Below are 26,696 nucleotides of genomic sequence, written 5' to 3'. Positions count from 1 at the left end.
GCAATCTTGTGTAGACCAATGTGATTGCTACATCATAGTGCATCGTACAGCAACGTAGGACATAGGGTGACATGTAGATGCACCCATGTGTGCCAAACTTCTGTTCTGTTATGGGTATAGACTGGTTTTCCAATCATTTATCCCAGTAAAAGTGTAGTCTGTACTTAGTTTCATATTCCATCTTCAATACTATCCTTTCTCAGAGCTGATATGATCTCCACAGGTTGTGTGCCTGTAGTTGGAATGGGTTGATCAGCAGCTATATGCCCACAATCAGTATCAAGATTATCTTCTCTGTACCCTAACCCTGGAATACCCCTCTAAATCTCTTGTTTGAGAGTGCCCTCTGTAGGTTTATGGTAGCACTAGAATTATCATAGATAATGTATGCCTTGTGCTGCCTCTGCTGTGCGAGGATTTCCTGGTTAGTGCCTTTCTGTAGCATCCTGCAGGAAACTGGCCCTTAGGTTGTTAAGTTTGTGAAGAGCCTTGGGATCCTGGGACGAGAATTACACTGCACAATAAGAGCTGGCCATTGTTATTGAAATGCTGCATCCCTTGCGAACTCGAAACTTACACTGACTCCAGTAAGAGTTCTGAATATTACAGGAATGCAGAAGCAGCTCCTTCATAAACATTACCAAAACACAGAATTCCATCAAAAGTGACTTGTGCAAAAGTTCCCTTGCTACAGTCAAATATAATGCAAGAAATGCTATATTTGTAAAAGTAAAATTTGCCTTCACTAAAACAAGAAGTCAAAAAATAAAATTAGAACAGGTTTCCCTCAATTTATGCTGCACATGCATTCCTGGAGAACGTCACATAAATCGAATTCTCATAAAGCGAACCCACTTTACAATCTAAGAAATAGGGATAGGTTTCCATTGCAGTGAGGGAGGCAGGGAGGGAGGCAGTGAGGCTGGGACTAGGGAAGGGGCAGGGGAAGAGGTGCCGCTCCCGGGGCTGCACAAGGCAGCAAAGCAGAGGGAACAGAGCGGCATTCACCCCAGCACCGGCTGGTGCCAGCTGCCTGCAGCCGCTGGGCTGCACCATGCTCCGCTTCCCCATCCACCTGTGCTCCTGGGCTGGGCCATGCCCTGGTGGAGGCAGCTGGTGTCGGTTGCTCCCAGGCCTGCTTCAGCTGGGGCTGGGGTAAGTGCTGTGCCCTGTGCCACCAGGGGCTCTGCTTGTTTGCACTCACCCCAACCTGTGCTGGAGCGGCCCTGGAAGTAGCTAACACCAGCTGCTTGCACCACAGCACGGCAGAGCCCAGGAGCTGGGGTGAGCCCAGGCACGGGGGGGGCAGGCAGAGCACGGTGCAGCCCAGTGGCTGCAAGCAGCTGGCACCGGTCACTCCCAGGGCCACTGCAGGCGGGGCTTGGGTGAGTGGGGCCACAGCCCTCTCCCCTCCCCTCCCCCACAGACTTACCTGCTTGGGCTGGGGGGGGGGGGGGGCATCTATGCTGATCGCATAAGAGCGAATTTACCTCGCAAATAATGAATTATGGGTCTAAATATGCTCATTGCATAAGAGCGAATTAGCGTATAAAGACCTGTAATAATCGAGGGAAACCTGTAGTCAGTACAGGATTCCCTCTTGTGCAAGTAAACCATTCAGGAAATAATTAACAATATTTAAGAAACACGCAGCTACTGAAAGCCAAAATATTGTGATGAAATATACTTTCTACCTATTGTCAGGCCAATTACATGATTGTAGAAATTTGTGGTTCTTGTTGCATAATGCAAGCCCAATTCTCAGTTGAGGTAAATCTGTTTTCAATCAGACAGGTTTACACCTGCATGACTAGGTCAGCACTACAATCTGGTCTAATTTCTTGAAGTCAACTGAGCCCAGTTAAATCCTGTAATTCCAAGAGTGCCTCTAACAATGTCTACTTTCTCCCTGGATGAGATACATTTCCTACCTCATTGTAATTCCACTGATTTTAAAGGAATTGGGCTAAATGTACCCACCTAAGATGAGGCCCATTATCTATACGAAAAGACAGACTGGGTGCATCTACACAAGACGTTTACTGAAGAGTTGCCTAATTAGCTCTGCAATAAACATCTTGATGTCCACACATGCAGCCATATTAGGCCACAAGAAACCAATACACCCTATAGCAAGTTAGTATTAGTATTTACAAGTAATAACCTGCTGCAGACTTTTTTCATGCAGAGCAATGTACTCACAGACACTGACCTGGCTGGCTAGAGCATGAGGGTGCTTCAGTGTGGGGGCTGCCAACTGGCTAGCCTTGCACGGGAGCACCCTTATACTCCTTCAGCCCCTCTGTAGCACACTGAGCCAGGCTGGAGCAGCCCTGGGCTGGCAGGTTGACCTCCCGGGCCCCTGCCAGCTGGGACTACTCCAACCTGGCTCAATGTGCTGCAGTCCCCAGGAGCATATTTAATCACAGCTCCTGGGAGCAATAAACTTCAGACCGATATATGGTGGAGTTTATTGCTGTCCATTAATATGCACATGTGGATGTGCCCACTGACCACAGACACAAAAAAAAAAATGGCTCTGTGCAAGGCACAAGTAAGAGGAATGAGTCAGAATTTGCTCTTTCTGGAACAGAGGTACACCCCAAATGATGTACCACAGCTAATTCAACGGTCTTACTGTGTTATTTTGGACCACCCCCAAATTTCACCTATGAGTTCTTTGGTGCTATGCCTGCATGGAACAAACTGGATTAAAATAATGGAAATAAGAAAAATTCCTGGCTCAAAAACCTCCTGCAACTTACTGAAGGGACATGAGATACTTATGCAGTCAAATGTAGCTGTTCACTAGCCAGAAATGTGAGTGGCAGCCACAACATGCTGTGCTTTTCTATGTAGTCTTTCCAGTAGTTAAAAACGTGACAGCTGTGGATTTGCTTTATGACTCCCACATTTTGCTCACAACTCTTTGCTATGTTGGCACCCACACAGCAAGTTACTGCAGGCTTGTGCTCCACAGTGAACTGGTGGTTTTTGCAGGCTCTTCTTTTTAAGTTTCATTCCAACTGGATTTGGGGCCTTCCACATCTGTAAATATTTCACCTCAGTAACTAATCATACACTAAACTTCAGCAGAGCCTGTGAAAAATTAAGGGGCTCAACATGGCAACAGGAGAAGGCCCTTAGGATTCAATCCTTCAAGGTGATGGGTGCCAGCTTCCATTGGTGACAGCGAGAGTTGAAGGCTGTGAGCACTTTGCAGCCTAAAGTCAGTGTTAACTATGCAATATTTGTTTTAGCAGTGCAATGCTGTGTTTCAGAAGTTTTGGGAGAAAAGTCTTTTGGGACAGTAAGATATAATATTAAAAGATCTGCAGTGCATTACGTACATGTATTTGGACATAAGAACAAGTTCTGCAGGATTTCCTTTTAAGTGAAATATATACTTAAACATTGCTGCATACATTTTTTGCCAGGGGATATTAAAATAACAAAGGAAACTGGCTTAAAAGTGTCTGCCAAATACGTATTCAGTGTAGGTAATTAAAAAAATGGGCATTAGGATTAGTATTTTTTCATATTACATACATTGTATGTCTGTGTTTGTGTGTCTATTTAAACACACACAGAGATATAAACATATGAGATATATGTGATATATAAAGCAACATTCAGAAAGAAGCTTATTATTAGCACTGGAAACTGAGTTCACAAAGCTTTTGTGTGATTCAGCTGATGCAGAGATTACAGCAGACTGATTTTTAAAAACTGCTGACTCAGTTGATCAGACCCAAACAAGTCTTGCTGTTATCACCCAGGTGTTCTTTTTCCACTCCCTCTCTCTCAATGTCTCTATACGTGCCCAGGTCACCATGTGCCCTGCCAGAAACGTGCTGACTGGCTATAGGGGGGGCTTGCAATTCAGGTAATTAATCCTATTCTAATGTAGGTTAAGCAGGTGTGAAGCCTACCTTCATCCAAAGAGAAAGTAGAGGCTGTTTAGGAGCACTCTTGGAATTACAGTATTTAATTGGGCTCAGATGACTTCATGAAACTAGACTAGACTGTGCTGCCAACCTAGTCACACAGGTGTAGAGTTATCTACTCCAAATCTAGTTTGGGCAAATGGTTATTTTTACCTCTTTGGATTTACAGTATCAATAACACATGACTACATAGCTAGCCTCCTCTTCCCCACCTACACCAAAGTACACTTGTGCTGAAGGCCACAGTAGATGACTAACAGACCCATGCAAAGTGGCTAGTATTTGCTTCAGATTCGAATTCGTCCTATTCGGGGGACAGTGATTCGAATCACCGAATCAAATTGATTCAGCCAAATCTGATTTGGAGATTCAGCCGCCACTGAATCGGCCGAATCAAACAGGCCCCATCCACCACCCCCTCTCCCAGCCCCATCAATGGCTGCCTCGCCCAGCACAGCTCTCTGATCTTTAAAAAGAAAAGAAAAAGGCCCACGCTCACCAACTGCTGCCAGGGGGGGTGGGAGGGGGTGATCCTCACTGCCCCCCAATGCCCCACGCTGCATGGGGGGCTCTGTCATGAGCCCTGCAACCCCTGCCTGCTCTCCCAGCTCTCCTTCCATAGCTGTCCCACGGCGGCACGGTGATGGTGGGGGGGTTTTTTTTTTTTTTTTTTAAAGAACCAGGAGCTGGGGCCGGGCAGGGCAGCTATTGACGGGGCTGGGAGAGTGGGCAGGGGATGGGGGCTCATGGCAAAGCCCCCACACAGCATGGAGCAGTGGGGGGCAGCAGGGATCTCCCTCCACCTGACAGGAGATGGTGAGTGCAGGGCTTTTTTTTATTTATTTATTTAAATGCTGGGATGCTGAGGCTGGGCGGGACAGCCATTGACAGGGCTGAGAGAGCGGATGGGGGTTGGGGACACTTAGGGGGCCTGGGAGAGCAGGCAGGGGATGGGGCCGGGCAGGGATCCCCCCATGGTCTCCAACCCACTCCTCCAACCCCCAGCCCACCTCGCCCCCTACTTACTGGTATGGAATCTAGGTCCAGCTCCCTGCAGCTGTGAGTGGGGACTGTCTGAATCTCCAAAGCTCTCTGAATCTTTTCCAAATCAATTCAGAGAGTTTTGAATCAATTCGGACCTTTTTAATGGTCTCCCGATTCAATTCGGACTCAGAGATATGGCTGCTGAATCAGGCCGAATCTCTTCTGAATCAAATCAGCACCCAAAGCTTCGCACAGTCCTAATGATTAACACACAGCTTCTTGGTTTTAGAATTAACTACACTGAGCTGTTGGAACAAGATGAGGGATATGTCAGTTTCATTTCACCAAGTCATAGTCAATATGTGATATGATCCTTTCATAACCAAATTTAAATATATAGCATTTCTGCTCTTATTAAAAAGGAAAGCAAATTCAGAGCCTACATTATGTTTTTAATACAAAAAATTCTGTGGGGCAGAATCTTTAAATTCTATCCAATTCTGGTTAAAATATTGTTATTTGAAGGGAAAAAAATTGCATATTGCACCAGGGTTATTTATTTATATTTATTGTCTGCAAATGAGAGGCCTATTATTGCAACCTCCCTGCATATGCAACCAATACTTACTCCTTGGAGGAATGATTCTGATCTTGGGTCCAATGCCTTAATGTGTTTCTAAGCAAAGCAGTTTTCTGCCTTGAAATGAGCATTTCTCCTCTGCTTGTAAAGAACTGCCCTTCCCTTGATCTATTTACTGTATAGTGCAAGTTGTTTGGGAAATAATGCCCCCTAAAAGATTATTTCAGCAATTTAAATTGGTATTTTATAGTACTCTCCTAATTAGCAGTCATTTAAGATGGTTGGAAATTGCTCTAAATTATGGGGGAGACGGCATGATTTTAAAGAAATAATATGCCTGTAAATGCCTTGTATGCCCTGGTATCTCTTGTGTGGCACTTCATACACTCTCCCATTTGAAAAAGTCCACTGCTATTCAAGTCTCAGGTCAATTTTGAGGTCAGTGAGTGCTGCAGCTATCATATTAGGTATCTTACAAATGAAGAAAAGATAGAGAGCACAAGAAAATAAAAAAGAAAATAGGATTCAGTGACACATTTAGGCCCTTTCATCTTGTAATAAGGTTAATTCTGTGTTGGCGTGGAAAACTGAAAGCTGAGATAGCCACCTCCTACATACATGGACCTAATCTAATATTCCCTTCATCACATAAGTAGTCAGAACAAAGGTGAGTGTTGTAGTCCTGGAAGTAGGACTATTCCCTTAAGACTTGATGTTAGAACAGGGGCAGGAAATTATTTTGGGCAGAGGGCTTCTTACCATGTTTTGGCAAGCTGTTGAGGGCCACATGGGTAGCCCCACCCCTTGACAGGTGTCCCACAGCCTGGTTACCATCTTGTGACTGGAAGTCCCATTCCCTAACCCCTGACCAGAAGTCCCTCTCCTTGCCCCCAGAAGTACTCCTTTCAGCAAGGGGTTTTGCCTTCTCGGAACCAAAAAAATATAAAATTATAGTCTAAAAAGTGAACATCTAAAACATTCATTGATTTGATTTTAAAAACTATTTTTTACCTAATGTACATGTGTTTGTGTAGTGTACATAGAGGTGATTGTATGTAATAGCTTAAAATGAAGTTTTACTCTTGTATTTGTAAAGGACTGTGGGTGTGTGGATATGTGCAGAGTGTGGGTGGGTATGGAGTTTGTGGGGGGGCTGTGTATGGGGGGAGGGTGGTTGGGGTGTGTGAGGGGGTGTGGGTCTGCATGTACGGCAGTGCGAGGGGGGTTGTGGGTGCATGTGTATGGTGAGGTGTCTGTGTAGGACTCACCCTGGGTACCGGCACCCCATACTCCCTGGTTTGGTGATACAAATGGGAGCCGCGTGGAGCTGGAGCAGTGCGTGGGCAGGAAAGCAGGGAAATGGCTAGGGGTGGGGTGGGTGGGGCAGGGCTGGTCTGCTGCATCCTGCCAATGGCTCCCCCTGGGTCCTACTGCCCCTGGCTCCTGTTATCTTTGATAAGCAGCCAGGAGCAGGTAAATACTTTGTAAAGTTATTAGGGGCCCTGTGGGCTAGAAATAATGGCCTGGCAGGCCAGATCTGGCCTGAGGGCCATATTTTGCCCACCCCTGTATTAGAAGATGCTGAGGACTTGAGGTGCCAGACACTTACAACTTCTTTGAACACAGAGACTACTAATATGTAAATACCTCAGAGCCAGATCTAGAGGTGATGTAGATATGCCCAATTCAACAGATGTCAATGCTGCTATGCCAGTTAAGCCAAGCTGAGAATAGGCCATATGATTCAGCTGCATGTTTTAGATTAATTGTTCATATGCCTATATATAGTTTCCCTTAAAATTCTTATTTTAAAAACAATTATGTTGGTAATCTCAAAGCCCAGAAATACGGACCAGAAATCTGAAATCTAGATGTGCTAATGTTCAATTCTCCCTCTCAGCTCTACCTGAAATTGAGTCTGAACCCCTTTAAACATAAAAGCTGAAACTTTGACCCAATGGGTGACTCAGTAATTCAATGTTTATCTGATATGGAAACACATTGTATAAGACAGTCGATGAATCTCCTCACCTAAAATCCTAGTCCAGATTTTGGTATGAGAATTATTAACAGTAAAATATTTCCAACCCTTTTTTTATATTCTTGTATTTAAGATTCAAATAATGCCCACTTCTGTTCAAAGAAATAAAAAATAGATCAATGGAATTTGTTAGTGTTGATCTCTTATTTTATTAATCACTTATTATTTGTAACATGCCACAGGCATGAATAGCATTTTACAGGTAATGATGGGGTAGGTAAGATATTTTGCAATGATATGCCATTTTACCAGTTCATTATGAAATAGTTTGGAACCCTTTATATCTTTTCCTAGATGTAATTATTATTAATATCTAAAAAACTGGATTCCATATTTGTATTAAGATGCGGATATGACACAGTTGGGTAAAAAAAATCTAATGCAGCATAAAACTAACTCTTTACTAAAATTCCCATTCTGCAATGCATCCAATTTAAAAAATATATATTTTTCACCCCCTGTTTAAATGCATGTTTTCAAATTAGCCAGTTATATTCTATAGAAAACTGTCTCTTTTATGCTTCAAGTCTCCAGCTGCCACACAATTTATATCTCTTTCCTCTCCTCTTTGTTTTTCAGCCATTTCCCTGAATGTCAAAGTCAATTTAGTGCATTTCACTTTGCTGAATAAATCAGAGGCGAAATCCTTGCTAAAAGTGAAAATTTGATTTGCTAAAAGGAGCTTAGGGCAACTATTAATCAATATATCCAGAGTGTCAAAGCTAAGGCCATGATAGACATGCATTAATTTAGAGATTGGTTGAAGCAGATAAAGGGGGATACTGGGGAAAAAAGTACAACAACCAGACCCAAGTGTATGTTGGGGCAGGGAGGGGGGAAGGGGTGGGGGTTGGAAAACAGAGAAAGAACCACTAGAAAAGAGGAAGAGGAAAATACTCATTCTATATAAAGGATAGGCTTCAAAGAGGTAAAAGGAAAAATGTGTTTCATTCTGATTCTGGGAAAAATGGATTTTATTGGAGGATTTCATTTTTGTAAGCATTCTGTAATATAGAATGACAAACAAATATGTGATGAGTGGAAAGTTCTGTGTTCAGTTCAACTGGTCTCTTCCCTTACCCCTTGGCTCACAAATTACATTTTCCTATAAGGAAGCTGACCTGGGAAATAAAAATCTAAAATGGTAGGAGCTACTTGAGTGGTGTATGTCTGCATGACTTCCACTGGATGCTTTTATGATAACTCCTTTTGAGTCCTACAGAACATTTATTTTATACTTTGGTGGGAGCTACAAATGCTAAAAATGAAACATGTTTAAGTATGCAATCTTTTGTTTTCTTTTTTTCCTTTTCTTCTAATTTAATGCACCTAAAAGAAGCTAAAATTAAGCACAGAGGAAAGAGAAGTGCTCATTTTATCATGGAAAAAGTAGAGAACACCAGGAGCACAAACTTCTTCACCTCACCTTCCCTGAATGCCTCAAGCATGGAATCAGTCTTTCCTGATCAGCAGATACACAAATACTGTGCATATCTGAAGAAGCACTGAGTGTCAAAGTGCATGACAGGTTTGTCACTGTTGTCAGTACAAGTGGGAACATGTGTCCAAAGATTTGTCGGCTATAAGATCTCAGATAAATGTTACAGATATTTTTAAAATAAGTATCTCATTCAATGGAGGGAGCAGACTTCAAGCCCCACTATTTGCAACTCTGCCTGCTCCTGTTTTGTTTGCAAACTGGTCATCCTTAATATCTGACCCCAATTGTGCATCTTTTCACACAAAGTCAATGTTGCCTTCTTTTGGTACAGTCTATGTTAGGGTCATTGTCTAAAAATTACCCACTGTCATTAGCACTGGTTTGGCCCCATCAGTGCTAACAATGTAGATATTAAAAGGTACAGTTAAAATGAGATGACCACTGAGTTTTCTACCCTGCTTGGTGCAGGTCTCATCAACAGGGTGCTCACAACACTGTTGGCAACAGATGGACTGTTCTCTATGCTACAGCTATACAAGGCCAAACGATTTACTGTTCAGTATTACCCAAATGGCTCAGTGTGACACTGTTTAGTGTACATATGAATGCATGATATATGTACATCTTGCCATTAAGGTATCTGTCGAGTTATCAATAACAGTCACAGTGGAACCCCCATCTTAGTAAAATTAAGGAAGAAACTGTTCAAGGAAATCTGTGGCTCCTGAGAAGTCATTTGACCAGGATCCCTGACCATACAGCCTAATGACAGACCTTTCCCTCATCACCTTCCTCACATTCTATGCTCTGTGAGCTGTGTGTACAGGGCAGATTCATTGTCACAGGACTGGTTTGCATATAAGGGAAAGGGTTAAAGGAAGAGTAGATAGTAGGGTTCTGATAAACAGGCAGCAAAGGGACCTTACAAAGTGTCCACGACACAGCAGCGATAAAGGGAAAGATGTCCTGATTCCCCAAGAAGCTCAAGTTGTTATCACTGCAGAGCTCTTAGTCAGCACAAAGCAGCTCATACGCCATGCCATGTAGTGTGAGCAGTAAAAAACACATGAACATGAACACCTGGGACAGGGACTCCACAATGTGATGACTCTGAAGGAGCAACGGGATTACTAGTGTTGTCTGAGATGGCCCCAAACTTAGTTGGTACTACATGTGACTGTGGAAGAGCCACAAATTCCAACATAAAGGTGACTGGGGGCAGGCTGAGAAGCTGGTTAATGGATATGTGATTGTACACATCCAATAACCAAACTAGCTGCAGCTGAACTAAAGGGAATGGAGATGCTTTGGGTTTGGGAACAGGATCATACCCAGGCAACCACATGTAAGTTTCCTAACTAAGGTTTTAGCTGGTCTTCAAAGCCCTCGGGCTTATACAGAACTGGATGCTTGTGTGTGTGTTTGTGCATGTCTGTGTATGAGCACACATACATACACAGAAACTTCATTCACGGATACCATGAAATTACATCTATAGTGAAGTGGAATGAAAGCTCACATTTTTTTTCACTGTTACTTAAGCATAGAATAATCAGCATATTACCATACTCATAGATACTCAAAAGTGTGCATGTGTGTTTGTGCATACACGCATACATACAGTACCTACTATTGGAAATTAACAGTCTGAAAATAATTATTTTCAGTTTTTTCTTTATACTTTCACCCCCCTTTTAATCACAGAGTGGTGCCTCTGGAGAAGATGATGAGTAAAGGGTATTTTAAAAATGACAACTTTGCAGCAAATCATGTTCTTGTTCAGTTTCAGAATGTTAAACTATACCCTTGAGAGCCGCTTTAGCAAGGAAAGCTTAAATATTGTCCTCTACAAAGAGTGTCCTGGAACAATAATGTTTCATAAAACATTTATATTAGCACTAAAATATTCAAAACATTCTTGGATTTGTTCCATCAAAAATCATACCCATTTCCTGCCAGTGGCTGCATCAGTTTTTACCTATCCCTTTCGTAGACCACTCTGATTCCTGGAAAAGTATGAATACATTTGAAGGCATGCACATTTAACTTATGACACTGTTTAACTAGCTAATTTTTGATAAATTAGCCTGATTAAATGTTTTCACCCAAGTTTTTCATTTTAAGTGCAAAAAGTTGATTGGTGTGGTCCGGTTGATGTTTTTTGATGCATACAAATTTTTTTAGAGAACATTTTGTCCCTTTAGCTTCCTGTTATGCACATTTTTAAGAGCTTAATGTTTCCTGCCTCCATTTAGTATAAGAGAACACTGCACATTTTTGCTGAATGTCAATGAGACAGTTACATTACAGAAATGGTGCCTAAGTGACTCTGAAACTGTGGCCAGACATCAGCAGAATTTCACCCTGTATGAGAAAATAGATTAATTTAATATGCCCAAAATAAACTTGTAGCTCCCCAAAACCCAAAGCAATGTTGGAGGGGGGAGGGGGGAGGGAATAGTAGTAAAACCACTGAGTTAAACAGCTGTCTGTTATTTTTTTTAAAGCCTAACATGGGCTCCATAAATATATTTACACAGTTTATATAGGTCAGCTAATATGGGTTTTGTCTCATCAGGCAGGAGATGAAGCAGCCTCAGTGTCTCCCTAAGCACCTTCAGTATTTTGCTAACGAAGTTACAGTACATAGGAATATTTTAATCTTACGCAAAGAACAACAATAGATCTGACTGCTGGGCTGATAATCTTCTTATCACACCCTGTGAAACCTAGCTCTAATATTTGACTGAGCCTCCATTACTCGGCAACCCATTCTAAAAAGGCCAACAATGGAGAGAGAATGAAGTGGAGTGTGGAAGTACCTCCATATCTACATAAAAGAGATTAGAGGCGACAGCGTTCCATTTTACAGCTCAATCATATTGTGTTAGCATGCGCTTATCCGAGCGCGGACGAAATTGAAAGAGAAATAAAAAAGTCAGGCAGATAGGAACCAGAAAAGCGAGGCATGAGCAATTTCCAAGGATATAAAAGGATGCTAATGGCGGGGCCCTGTCATTCTTAAAAAGGGCTATTAGGGCACCATCATCTGTTCTTGTGCCCTTACGCTCCTCTAACTAAAGTCAAGCATTTCCTAATGCCATTGTGATCTTTTTCTTCTTCAGATAAGACATGGTCATGTTTCATAACAACACACTTTCCATTTATTTGATTTATTAATGCAAGGAGACTAATTCTATTTACTGATAAAGCCTTTTCATATTTTTTTCAATATTTCCTTCTGTGGAGCTGCATACTTTTTGTTCACTAAAAGCAACTCATGAGAACATTCCCAATAGGATGCAAGTGCTAATGATTTTATGAGAGCATCTAAATTTAATACAATTTTAAAACAAATGTTAGGTTCTGAAGTTAGGTTAGGGATAGGGGTGGGCTAAGAGACAGAATTCATACAGAAGTTACTTATTAAAGATAATTTTAAGAAAGGTTCCTTCTTCATAATAGCTGATAAATGTTTTTGCTTCCACAATAAATTCCTCCTTACATTGAATCACAACATGTTTGGGCCAATTTCTTTATTAAAAGCTGAAATATGAGGGCCTTTAATCAACGGCTGCTGATAGACTTGGGAAAAAAACCCGCACTTTACCGGAAGAAGCATCATGTTAGTTTAACTTGGCTCTGCAGTGTCTGTATAAATTGGGTGCTTCAGAGCAGCTTTTTCGTGCTTTTATCTAATAGCTGATTCAATCAGCTATTGGATAAAAACACCATAAAAGCCCTGCTAAAGAACCCAAACTATACAGATGTTGGGCAAGCTGGGTCCAAATAATGTAATGCTTCTTTTGGGCATGCGCTGGGCTTAGCACAGGGGAGCACTGAGTTTAAAGCGCCACTTTTCGGCGGGGGTGGCGGGGGAGGAGGGGTTTGTTTACATCTGTAAGCAGTCATTATTCTTTAAGAAATTTCTGTCGTAAAGTAAATATAGTAGTGGTCTGTCATGGTAGATATTATGATCACCTCTATTACTATATTAACTCTATAACTCACTGCCTTCAATAGAGTTAAAGCAGCTATTTATTTAGCCCACCGTGACTACATTATACTTTACACCTTTTCTTCTCTTGTTCCCTTGATGAATAATCCCCTTTTCTATGTCCACTGTTTCATGTCCTAGAGTAACATTTGCTGGCACATTCACAGCACAGCACAACTGTAAGCTTCTCGGCAAGTTGTACTGTGCCAATGCCAGCCATTAGTTGTGCTTAGGCAGTCCAAGTTCAACGGTGCTCCATCATTCAAACCAAACTACAAACCTTAAGATCATGCTCATCAAATTTGCCCTTTAGCACGTCAAGCCCTTCTGTATTTTGATTTTTGTGATCTAAAGTCAAACAGCAAGCACAGATTTTTATCATTGACTTCTGTTTATCAAAAGGCTTTGGAAAAGATTGACTTTGTTCCCTATTTAGTCTTTCTTTTTTCTGTGCCTTTACCATGGCAGGTCTGCTTTTTGACTTCTCATAAAATCAGGATGGGCTTACTATGGAAGTTTCCTTCAACCAGTTTAGACTGAGGGCTTTAAATTTACAAAGCCGGTTTACAGTGTCCAGCACCAGCAGCACACACTGAACATTTTTAAAGAATGCTTAGTCGTCTCCCTCCCCTACATGTGCATACTCCACTTTCACTCCCATCACATCAAAGCTATGCAACATATTCACAAATCAAATTGATAAAAGGCCCTGGGCAATCATTGTGGTGTATGACTGACTTCTAACCCTAGTGATGCATTTCGCTTAGACTGGTGTAGGTATCGCCCAAAGATGAAACTCAAACTCACCTATTTAACTAGTTTGGACTTAATTTGGGGTGCTTTATTAGCAACCAGTGTAAGCCAAGTAGCCAGTATAATACAGAGTGATGTTTAAATTAGTTTACAATTTGCTTGGGCTCATCTAAAACTGCTCTGAACAAAGCCATTCAGAAATGTCAGCTGTGTTCCTAACCACTGTAACAAATTGTTGCCTGAACGCTGCACACCTAATGACTTCAAATTAGCTTCACTGCGATATTGCCTGACAGTTCGTTACGACTGTTAGCAACATAGCTGGCGTATCATGACCAATAAATTGGTTTCAGTGTGGGCTGGGAAAGGGACTTCCATCAATTTGATTAAAGAAATTACTGTAGCATTCAAAGCATAAAGACAAACTAGTTTAAGGAGACAGAAATAAGTTAACTGTACCAGAAAAACATTGCTCGCAATACAAAAGCTTACTTATAAACCATTTCTGGGGCAGACCCTAAAGAACTAAATTTCATCTGGGCTAAATATGGATTCTATCGGAAGTGATAGGATGCAGTCTCCTTAAAAAAATAAAATCATGCTGTCCAGGCCTATAATTTATGATATTCTTATTATTTATACTGTAGTATAGTCCAGAAAGCCCTGGAAGAGCCGGGATCCCACTGCAGTTCGTACAGTAAAACACACAGGGAGACAAACCACTACCCTTATGCCTTACTGCCATAAGAAGTTTTAAAGCAAAAGAATCTTAGGAACAAAGCAACATATTAAAATACAGTTGCTAACTATCTGCTCTTGCATGTATTTTCTGTCTAAACGAGTAAACAAGATCCAGTATTCTGGTTTGATGTATGTATATATATATGCACGGAGTCTGTTTAGCCTGTTAATATGACAACAATAATGGTGCATTTTCCAATCGTACTGAAAATATAAAATATTTTAAACTCTGATAAATAGAAAGTTGTCTGGATTATCGATTTGCATTAAGGTGAATCAGAGTATCCCCTGGGTAAAATGAAATCTAAAAGAAGGTTGCTATATTGCCCAGGGCAATTAAAGGATATTAGTTCTCATGGTTAATGGTTAGCCTTTTAAGGCTCTGCTATGGAAATTAGCAAAATAACAAGCTGACTGAAATGCACAAATGTGTCCTGTTATCCTGCTAGAATAATATTCTGCTAGATCTTTTTTTTAAATAAAAATCTCACACATTTTTTGTGTGAACCTAATGTTTGTGAAAGGCGACAGACTGACAGCCCTGGAGACTTAACTTGTCTATTAACCCACTGAACAGGTACATGCGTCTCTCAGTAAAAGAAAAAAAAATCTGCAATCCTGACCTAGTGCACACTTTGCTCTGAGAGATTATGTTTGTTGACTACTGTCTCAGATGAGATTGCCAACAGGAGTGCCAATTAGCTTTAATTATAGTAACTCCATTTTATGCAAACCACAGGAAGATTAAGATACAGTATAGTTGCTTTCTATGGCATTGCTGCCATAGTATGGCCCTAAAATCAGTTTAGTTGGCTCTGGGAATGTTATTCCAGTTTAACGTTGATCCTCCTATGTCTCACAGCCAGTGTAAGGGTTCTTATGACAACTACTTCTGGTATAAAAATGGGTGAAGGGAAGAGATCAGCATTCCCCTGCATCATGTCCACTCTTAATTACTACATATGTAGCCCTACTATCACAGCATTATAAGTGTAACTTTGTGCAACCTTTAGGCTGCTCTAAGCTGGTACAGAGAAACTGGCCTTGCAAAGAACTGTAGAAGGATTGGTGTGGGATGTAAAGGTGAGGTTTAACAAATTTTTGCACCTCCTTACCGTGTAGTGATTTACTCAGTTAAGTTGCATCACAGATCCTGGGCCATCTTGATAAAAGGAATAAGTTAAAAGCTTGTTTTTTTTGATCACTGTGTAAAACTTATAACTCAACTAGTGACTTTAATGTAAAAAATAATACAATTTCCAAAACATTTGATGTTTTCATCAACATTCCTGTAATGAATCTACAGTCTTAAAAAAAGAAAAGAAAAACTGTAGGAAATGAAAAAAACATTTCCAGCAAAGGGTAACACAGTGTAATTTGATGGCATCTTTGGAAGTTACTGCTTTCTAATTTTATGTACCTGGAATATGCTTAGCCCATCCAATGATGACCACCAATTCTCTGTCTGCCAGGTCACAAAGGGTGGTGAGCGCTTTGATGTCGCTGTCTGGAACAGTGGGGTCAGGCATGGCATAGATCTTCTCTGGTTCAGCCACCAGTAAATGAGAGACAATCTTGTTATCTGTAAAAATTGACCCAAACAGTGCAAAATCACTAGGAATGTCACTCTATTTTTCTATGAAGTAAGGTATGTTTCACAATGCATACAATTTAGCTTAAAATACTGGACCAAACTCACTCCTTGTGAAACTCCAATGACTTAAAAAGGATACATACCAAAGACAAAATTTAGTGCAGTATAAACATTTACAACGTAGAGGACAAACTGCACGTTACTAAGAAACTATTATGAATTCAGTTTATCAATAAATAGCAGTTAAATTATAGCACTTGGAATAAAATCTTCATGGGCAATTTTTTTTAGTATTGAAATTTATTTTAGGTTTCATAAAATGAGAACTTTGGATTTTGTTTAATTCCTAGGTAAGAAAGAACTTTCTTTTTGTTATTTATAACAGTGGATGTTATAAAGGTAAATATGGATGTAGCAGTTTTAATAGAAGAAAAACAAATATATTTTTATCTGAATAAAAAAACACACACACAGTTAGTGAATTGTTAAAATATGTCATTTCTGTTAGAGACACTAATTGGTATTCTTCATCTCAGATATCAGATTCTTGAACAAAGGCGTGTCCAAGGGGCTATCACTCCATATATCTTACAGTACCTATAAGTGCTCTTTTAAAATATTCAGTCCCATATGCGTGAACTGGAGGAATTAAATAAGTGCTACTGATATTTGTATATTTGTGAAATGCACAAACTCTAAACCAAATGAAATCACCTTCTATTATCTTAAACATTGCGGGGCCTGATCATTTTTTCATTTATACAGAAGCAAAATTTGGATTAATTTCACTGTGAACAATGGAAAAATATAGATGTGGAACCGGCTTATGTGACATGAGAATCAGACCCTATTTGAGGAAGCTCATTTGTGCACAGAAATCATTGATTATATTTACATACTTGTTATTTTATCAATGCAACATTTCCTTTTATTTAATGTTTACTCTTGCCTACAGTTGCTCTATCTGGAATAATCAATTATACTAGAATGAACGGTGGAAAAAAACAGGAAGATAACTTCATGGGTTTATTACAAGGTGACCACAACTCTACAGTAGATAAGCAGTATGAAAATAAAATTAGTATAATGCCTATATTGAGGCTTTAATTTGAGCTGCACAAAGATGCCTTTACTCTGATCCACCTTCCATTAAATTCAGTAGGATATTTGTAGAAAATGGACTGCCCTTCACGCCTGCTCACTGTGCCCCTACCCATCCCATCTTTCAGGCAGAGGGACACCTTGTGGCATACCGGAAACACATGAGCAGGGTACAAAACAGTGGCCCATAGGGGCCGAACAGAAGTCCGTTACAGAATTTAATCTAATCATATTAATCCCCTGGAACAAACTCACATAGTTTGACATAGATGGGGTTTGATCGTGAGATGACCAACCCCCTGAACTTTTGGGTATGGTGAAAGCTGATGAAGCTGGCACTGTTCTCTGCTCTCTCCACGTGTCAGAGATAGGCTGAAGTAAAAGGGAATTCGGCTTGCATAAAGACTACAGGACAGGCTCCATACCTGCTTATGACAAATTTCCATAAATATACTGGCTTGATTCTGATTTCTGATACTTTACTGCTCTTTTGTGACACTGACTCCTTGGTTCTGATGTATTGTCTCCAGTATTTTAGCCTTATTACAAATTTGTGTGTTAGTAAGTTGTGATATATGTTAGTCCTTCATAAAATAAGAGCCAGAGCCAACTGGAAAGCATCACATCAAGTATGTTTTATTACTAGGGGATATATTCATGTTTTATATGAACTGTAGGAGCCTTGCCAACTAAATAATTCTTTATTTCAATATTCTGAAGATTATCAAACTGATTAATGGGGAATTTTAATCTTATCTAAGGATGACAGATGGTAATTCTAACTTTTATTGGCAAAAAAGCCCTCCAACATAATTTTTAAAACTTTTTATTTTTTTAAGAATCAACATGTCTTCTGTTATGCCTGTGGTTGTTTGTTTAACTTAGAAAACATTGTTTCCAAAGAGGAAAGAGGATTCAGCCATATTTTCTCACATTAATTCAATGTGCCCACACACAGTGAGAAGCAACATAAGCAAATTCTATTTTTCTTCTTATGTATAAATGGGCCCAACATTAATATCAAATGGCATGCAGATGGAGACATAAACCATATGGATTTTAAATTACAATAAGTTAATGAAGATAGGTAGGGTAAATGCTCACAAAATCCATGTTTTCTCAGTGCAAACATACACTAGGACAGACTGGAAATATCCTGAACTTCCCCTTTTCTAATCATAGGATCTTCATCAAAGATAAATGTTTGTTTCTCTTAGATGATTTGAGAATACTGTGCATTTACATTTACCCTTCACTAAGTCTCAACTTCCATTATTTTGCCAATACAAAAAGACTGATAGGCAGATCATTAGACTCTGCAAAGAGGGGAATGAGAAAAGGGGCAGAAAAAGGCCCCTCAAAGACCTCTGAATCCCAGGTATTTCACTACAGGGAAAAGACTACATGTATTGAAGCATGCTTTAGTTCAAGGCATAGGAAATTTCTGAGTGTGCTCAGAAAGCCGTATCACTGAGGAAATTGAATAGCCATGAGCACTGTTTCTAGGTAAATCTTATTTAATGTTTCCCTAATTAGAATCAATAGAACCCAATTTTCATTCCTGTGCCTTTGTTATGCACAAACTATCAGTCAGGGTCCAGAAAATCTCTCAGGCTACTTGTTCAACAAAACCAATTCAACTATTTCTTGGCACTTATTTGACAGAATGTGAAAACTAAAGTTTTATAAATGTCTGTTACAAAAATGTTTGTAATTGGGTGAATGGAGGAAAATTAAGAGAGGCCTTCAGATAATGAATAATGATTTATACGGAGGTTAGTTTATCTAAAACAAATGGAGCTTACTGAAATGAGCATAGTTAGCACCTTAAAGGTATTGTGACACACTACTTCCCAGTAATCTCAGGTTTACACAGGGATTCTTAAAAGTTTCAGCATGACAGTTTTAACCTGTGTCTCTATTAAAGGGCTGGGATTTCCTTTTCTTTTCTTTTTTTTCAAAGCAACAGGCTATCAACATTTCGACTCAATGACAATATAAAATAAATGAAAATCTGGCAATCTGTGCATGCAGAAAAAAAATAAACCTCTAATGAAATTAAGCATTAGAGTTTATTAAATGTTATTGTATTATCAGAAAGTTTTTTTTATTATAATGCGCAAAATCTGCTTAATGCAGCCCTAGATTGTATTTACAGAATGGTAGAACAGCTTATGCAGGCTGAGTAGAAGATGCCAGATTGGACAATTGAAGGTATAATCAGCATAATGTTTTTTGGAAAGGCAAAAGGAAACTATGCCATATGTCCACTTAAGCCTTAATTTTATGTAAAACTGGTTGTTTTTCCTTTGACATAGCTAAAATGCCCTTTTGCTTACAGTTCAAAGACTGTTTATTTGCTCTGCAGATCCCCATATGCTCATGTGTATTGTACACAGCAGTGTCCCCTACTGGGGAAGATCAGCTGAAAGATGCACGGGAAAGACAAGGTTTCTGCACAACCAGGTAATATCACGAGGATCAAGCCTCCATGTTTGTTTTATTCCCTGGAGGCTCATTTTTCTGCTTTCATCGCAAAGCAGCCTGTTGACAGTGTAACTGCACATGGGAATTCTGATCCAAATACAGAAGAGCTCTCACGCACCTGGGAGGGAATGCATGCCTAATACACTAGTCTTCTGCACTACAGCTATAATGCTATTAAATTTACTTCATGGAATTAGCACAGTTGCTGCTTGAGTTTCTATAAGCCGTAGAGAAAAACCTCCAACTATTTTTAGTCAATCGCACAGAGGATGGGACTTGTATTTCAGCACTGGATGACCAGCTATTTTCTCTGTCTTTTTATTAATTTCAGCCTAGCATGATAAAATCAAGGACATTGTAAAAATGCCCCATAATGCCCATAAGGGTATCAGAGACAGAACTATCAACCTATGCTTGTTATTAGTGTGGCATACTCCTGTTTTAATATAATGCTAGCTAGTGTGTTAACTTTCTATAGCTATAAATTAATGAGGCTCCTAATGTATTTTCATTGGGAGGTTGAGCAGTCAAACTCATTTACTTAGTGAAAACTACAAAAATCACTTTCTTGTGAAATCTGAAACTAGCAGCTCCAATGAACTAATGATCACAGTATGAACTGTTTTATGTACCACTGAAAATAAAGATATCCTGTAAATGTAAGATTTGCACTGCATAAAACATGCTTCCACCTGTAAAAAGTCTTTGTTTGAGTCTGTCTAAGAAAGGAGGAAGATAATATGAGCAATGAAAAATATTCTTACCAGAGAAATGGGTGACACATAGCATCTATGGTGGCTTCTTAGGGTAAAATCCTTATCCTACAGAAGTCAGCGGTAGCTGAGAAGGGATCAGGATTTGACCCTCTTGAAGGTTGTATGCAAAGAGAAATATGATACAGTTGATGTACTTACATGGCTTTTTTGCTGGCTGAACTAGCTGAGGGTTCAGGAATGGGCTATTCTCTGCATCTATTCTGCGCTTGTACTTCTGGCGACCTCCACGTACTCTGTCTAGACGGACCCCTAAAATGGGAAAAATAAGCATACGCTCATTTAATAAATGTGTGGTGACACATTTCAAGTGACAGCTTCCCACCAGAACTCTGAGCAATTTCTTTTCAAGACAGCCTCAATATAAAATGGTTCTCTCAACATAAGAACTATTAAAAGTAATAAAAAAGGCATTGGATTTAAGAACTTACAGAATATTTAAATGTTCATAAAAACAAGACCAGTTTACTCCGTATTTTCTTTGTAGAGAAGATCATTTCTTTTCTAGTACTAGCTAAGCAGTTTGGAGATAGGTCTAGGACTCTCAGTTTCTGACAGTCTGAGCTGAATTCCTCTTTAGCAGAAACTGTGTCAAGCTCAGAGTTGTAATAAGCACCAATGGATTTACCAGGCTACAGTTATGAGCAAAGGACTATGAAGGATGAGAATTTTAGAGACAATTAATATTGAATCCTGTTGTGATAATATAAAATGATGTTTTTAATTAACATGGCCTAAAAAATTGACAGCACTAACGACAGAGGAACCAAAGTATAACAAAGACACAGACAGGGTTTAAAATCCTTCTGAAAGGGCTCAACAGCAATGATTACACTGGGATTTCAAAGGAGGGAGATCTGCATTTCTCTGGATGTCAGCAAAGACATATCAACATTTGCATTCTACTGTCTAATTATTAATGTCTTAAGTAGCATATTTTTGATACCTGAGATGTATGGGCACAGGCTTTATGTAAGCATATCTCCCGGAAACAAGCTGAAGCTGCTCTAGCAAAAAATTCCATGCGGCCTCCATAAAGCAGTGAAATATTTTTATTCGGTTCTGAGTCAGCCAGACAGATTCCAGACACCCACAAAGTGTGTTAGTATAACCCAGCAATAACACATCATTTAAGCAGAAAACCTCACTATATATACAGGGCAAGGAGAAAAGAAGTAGCAAGCATTAAATCAATGCCTGCCCTGATACCACAGTTTAAGCAGGGAAGAACCGAAAGATTATCTAAAGAACGATGATCCCTGTGAGCAATGTGACAAAAACTTGTCCACTTTTTCACTTTCCTTCTGAGTTCTGCTTATCTCCCCTCTTAAATTTTCCACTCCCACTATCATCTTCTGCTGCTTCTCTCCAGACTTCCTTCCTCATCCTCTCATGAAATACAACTTTGCAGAACGTTGCAGAGTTCCTGGAACCCATAAAATCTATCAACAGCGATGGCTTCAGCTTGTGAAAGCCATTCCTGTATTCAAAATGGGATGCAGGAATTTGAACAAGGATCAGTGTGCTGCCAAGGAACCTGCTCCAGGGGCATGGGGTTGGGGAGGAGGTTGCAGGGGACAACTGCTAGAGATGATCTGCTACCCCGCAATCAAAACAGGGAAAATACTGAATGGATTTTGGTGTGACACGGCAATTTTGACAAAGGGTCAAAAAACCCACAGGCAGTTTTGCTTCTCATTACTCTTTTATAAAATCTTTCAATCCGTTTCTCCTCTCCTTCCTGTCACTCACAGACTTAAGTCGTTTACAGTGTCTTACAGGTCAAATCCTACAAACTGTTCCTAACATGTGAAAGGTTTACCCACATGATGATCTCAGTGGGTGCGTCCAGATGAGTGCACCCATACAGGGGCATGCGTTTGCCATGGCACAAATGGCAGCGGCATATATTTGTGCTGCTGCTTTGTGGCCCAGGCCACACACCTGCATGCACCAAAATGTCCAGGGTGGGGTAGGGGGGGCTGGGGCCAGCACCTATGCTGGCCCCAGCAGCCATACCTGGGATACTGGGGGTCTCCCAGGGCAACAGCAGTGCGGATCCAGCCACACAGAGCATGGCCAGCAGCCAGAGTGTGGCTATGGATGGCTAGGGTCCATCTCTGGCAGTGCAAGATACTGCCATGTGCACTGCAACACTTTTTTTTGACGCAGCTTTTTTTGATACTGGGATCTCCTTTTATCAAATTTGGGCACTGGGAAAATTAGCAGCTCGGTAAATAGGTGCACATGCTCTGAGTGTGGTTTGTGGTGCCTCAAACATCTTAGGAGAGCCACAAACCACACACGCGCACTCATCTGGATGCATTCATTGACTCCAGTGGAACTATGTGTGTGCATGTAACAGTTTCTAGTGTAATACAGGCTTTGGCTTAAGATTAGACTCCATGGGCGTGTGTAGACAAAACAAGGGGTATGTGTGCACGACACTTTAAGTGGTTTAAATCCTTTTGCACCGCTTTAATGGTGTTGGTATTTGCCCACGTCAGCAGCGTATTGTGCATTAATTCCAGCCACTGTAGCACATTCAGCAGCGTAATGCACCTTAAATGGCAGGTACCCCATGTCAGCAAGCACAACAAAGAATAAAGAATTTTATATAAGAGTTACCGGTATTGCTTCCTACCATTGGGCCTTTGTGGTGATCTCTAAGAATAGATATCAACTCAAAAAATGTATGGAGTTACTTGATAATAGGATACTTCCCTTACTTCAATATAGGAAATATATTTTTCATCATCAATTGAGTCAATACACATTTAAGATCAAACTATAGAAATAATTAAATAAAGCAATCCTTATCCAGAAAGAAAGATCAGGATATAATTACCAGTTAAATCTCCCTACATGCATGCATATATACATGTACATGTGTCTATAGTTAAAATTATGTGCATAAATCAACACTTTTAATGATGGAAATTTCTTAAAATTAATGGGTAATAAACCTCTACAAGCATTATACCCCAATAAGCTCAATCTCTACTGAGGAAAATGACATTCAAGAAAATACGCTACCAGAAAATATATAGACAAGGCCAAAGCTTGGCAGTTGAACATTCAGAAAAAGGCAGAGGATTAGAGCAAGCCACATATGAGATTGGTGGGATTATGAAAAAGACTCTCTAGCATTTTAAGAAAAATAGATAGAAAATGAATTCTGCATAATTCAGGTGTCATCTTTCTTTCTGCTCAGGAGCAGATTTCATAGAGATAAAAGATGGATAGCACTGGACAGAAGTATGTTTAATCAAAAAGTAATGGAACTGAAGCTTAAATTAAAATAATATAAATCTAGCAAGATGAACATTTTTTTCCCTCCTCTGCATTTGCACAGCCACCCACATGTTCACTGGAAAGGAAATATAGACAAGGGTCAATGTGGCATAATTATACAGACCTACACACTTGCACACATATCTATATACCGGTAAATGGAGATACTTTTTATAAGAAGTGTGAACACTATTGTTCTAAGTATCTGGGAAAAATGGCATTGCTACTCAATACAAGTCTAAACCTATATACATTCAACATGCAACCGTTTCTAACTCTAGTGTTTTTGTTTGCCCTATTCTGTCAATCTAGATACAGTACGTGAAACTTTTATCTTTCTTGGGAGGGGCTGTGTGGATAATTTTTATACCTTGTCACCCAGTCATACAGTTAATTCATGTAATCAAACTCATATTGTATGCTTGGCTAATATTAATGTTTGGTACATGGTTATTGCACAGGAAAGTAGTGAGCAAAATCACTGACTCATTCTAACTGTCCAAAGGGTTTGCCATGGTTTGCCATGGAAACTCAAGCTGTCCATGCATCAGTTTCCTCATCCATAAAATTAAGATAATGATATTTAGCTCACTTCAGTAAAATGATGTGTGATCTTTGAATGAAGACTACTGTATGAATTAGCATTATAATACTCTAGGGATACATTTTACACTGATGTAAATCTGTAGCTCCACTGAAGTCACATGAGCTGAAACCACCAGAGGATCTGGCTCCCTTGGACCCAACATTAAGTTTCACCATGAAATCCTTAAACAGGAAAAAATCCCAATGATGTCAATGGCTATCTTACCTGAATAGAGACTAAAACCACTGGCCAATTACCAATCAAAATATGAATTCAACATTCAACACTAAAGCACTTAGGAGAACACTTCACTTTGCCTCTCATTACAAGCACCCAATCATCCGTTAGAAAAGAATGGGAAATCACACATTTACAAATTATTTACAGAATTCAGTTGGGGAGGATTAGAAAGGGGCTAGATTTCATGACAAGAAAAAAGCATATAGGCATTAACTTCACTTTTTTAAAAAGGTAACTACTCAGATCCATATGGCTTAAGGATTTTTTTCATATGATCTTAGAGAAAGGTTGGCCTTGTGATTAAGACACTGATCTTTTGTTCTGTAAAGTGGGCTCCACTCCTGGTTCTAGCATAAGATTCCCACATGCCTTTTGGCCAAGGGTGTGGACGGATGAACAAACTACCCTGAGGTAAAGAGGGAAGGGGCGTGCATAGACATTTATGCTGCTGCTCTGCAATAACTGTTTCATGCATCCACGCTATCCAGTTTTAGTGGAAGTTAGACTAGGGAAGTTTACCCTGGAATGAAACAACCATTAATGGTTTTCTTGTACCACAGGATACAGTGGCCATTCAAAAGAGTTAACATGAAACAGCTGTTGTATAGTAAGTTATCTCCCCCACCACTACTTCTTTAGCTTTTATAATTTGTTTGTGTGTAGACTCTACACTGTATTTCTTTATTAACTGAAGTTACAACAAATCAGGCTACTCTTAGTTTGAAATAAGAGTGACCACACACATGGGTATTGAAATTACTGAAGGAGTGAGGTACAACTGATTTAATTATACTGGCTCCAGCTTCTATGCAGACCAGCACCAACCTACTGTTGGTTTCACTAAGATACCTATCGGGTATCTCACCATCAAACAACTCAGCAAGGCTAAAATGGAACTCCATTTTTCCTCTTCATTCTGCACATTATCTATCACAATTGCAAATCAGTATTACTCCTAGTATTATGATTTATTATCTATACTACTGAAGTTGCTAGGAACCCTAATCATGGCCTAGAAACCTATTACGTTCAGCATTCTGACAACACAAATCAAAAAGAACATCACTACCCCAATATCACCAGCCTCTCTTTCACACAGGTCCTTAATATACTGTATTTATTCAAATACACGCCAAGGGTTTTTTCTTCAATCAGCATGGAGGGAAAAGTCCTTTGTCTTACATTCACATACAAGGAAACCTCATTAAATGCATTATCTATCAGTACACTGCTGCCAAAATCAGTATGCGCTCAATAATAGAAACCAACTATGAAGCTGATTAAATGCAGCCAACACTGAGCATGACTACAAAACACATAGCCATGTTGAACAAACATGAATGGGAACCTACCACAAGGATAGATTAGTGCAGCCTATCTGAATTATATGATTGTGCCCATTAAGCACAGTCCCCATCAGTGCCAACTCATTTTTAAAGTCATAGTGAGCCACTACATGGCATACATTTGACTACTACTGGGTGTGTCTACACATGCCCTCATGGCACCGCTGTTACTGTGCTGTCCTGGCAGCGCATGGTTATTTTTAGCAGCTACTTCACCACAGTGATGTGCTATAGCGAGGGAGCTTGTCACTACAGTGATATAGTGGCAGCATCACAGTTCGTGCCTGCCAACACTACATTGCCATAAAACGTCACTATGATGTAGTGTCTCATATAGACGTGCCAACTGCCTTGCCCTACATATTAGGGCTGTGCAAAGCTTCAGGTGCTGATTTGATTTGCAGGAGATTTGGCCTGATTCGGTGGCCAAATCTCTGAATCCGAATCTAATCAGCCCAATAAAAAAGGTCTGAATCGATTTGAAGTTCTCCAAATCGAATTGGAAAAGATTCAGAGAGCTTCAGAGATTCTGCCAGTCCCTGTTTGCTGCCACAGGGAGCTGGACCCGGATTCTGTGCTGGTGAGTAGGGGGCAGGGAAGAGGTGGCTGGGGGAGGGGTGAGGGGACCATGGGGGACCGCCGCCAGGTCCCATCCCCTGCTTGGTTCCCCAGCCCCTCTGAGACCCTCCATCCCCCACCAGCTTTTCCAGCTCTGTTGATAGCTGCCCCACCTGGCCCCAGCTCCCCTCTCTTTAAAAAAAAAAAAAACCCCCCCCACCCGGGCTGGGGGG

At 40.2% G+C, this 26,696-nt stretch overlaps 1 protein-coding gene across 9 annotated transcripts in view; it reads right to left on the bottom strand.

Moving 5' to 3' along the window:
- The window catches only part of LOC102381098 (estrogen-related receptor gamma), a 265,118-nt gene that overhangs the window by 44,159 nt on the left and 194,263 nt on the right, over positions 1-26,696 (bottom strand). For all 9 annotated transcript variants that reach the window (XM_025192655.1, XM_025192659.1, XM_025192657.1 and 6 more), the window contains 2 exons: positions 20,581-20,691; positions 15,905-16,066 (listed from right to left, as the gene is read on the bottom strand). In XM_025192655.1, the coding sequence (XP_025048440.1) occupies positions 15,905-16,066; positions 20,581-20,691 (273 nt within the window). The remainder of the gene's footprint in view (positions 1-15,904; positions 16,067-20,580; positions 20,692-26,696) is intronic.

This window comes from Alligator sinensis, unplaced genomic scaffold (assembly GCF_000455745.1).
Source record: "Alligator sinensis unplaced genomic scaffold, ASM45574v1 scaffold1723_1, whole genome shotgun sequence".
NCBI lineage: Eukaryota > Metazoa > Chordata > Crocodylia > Alligatoridae > Alligator > Alligator sinensis.
Note: the sequence above shows the minus strand (reverse complement) of the source record. Positions and strands in the feature narration are given on the sequence as shown.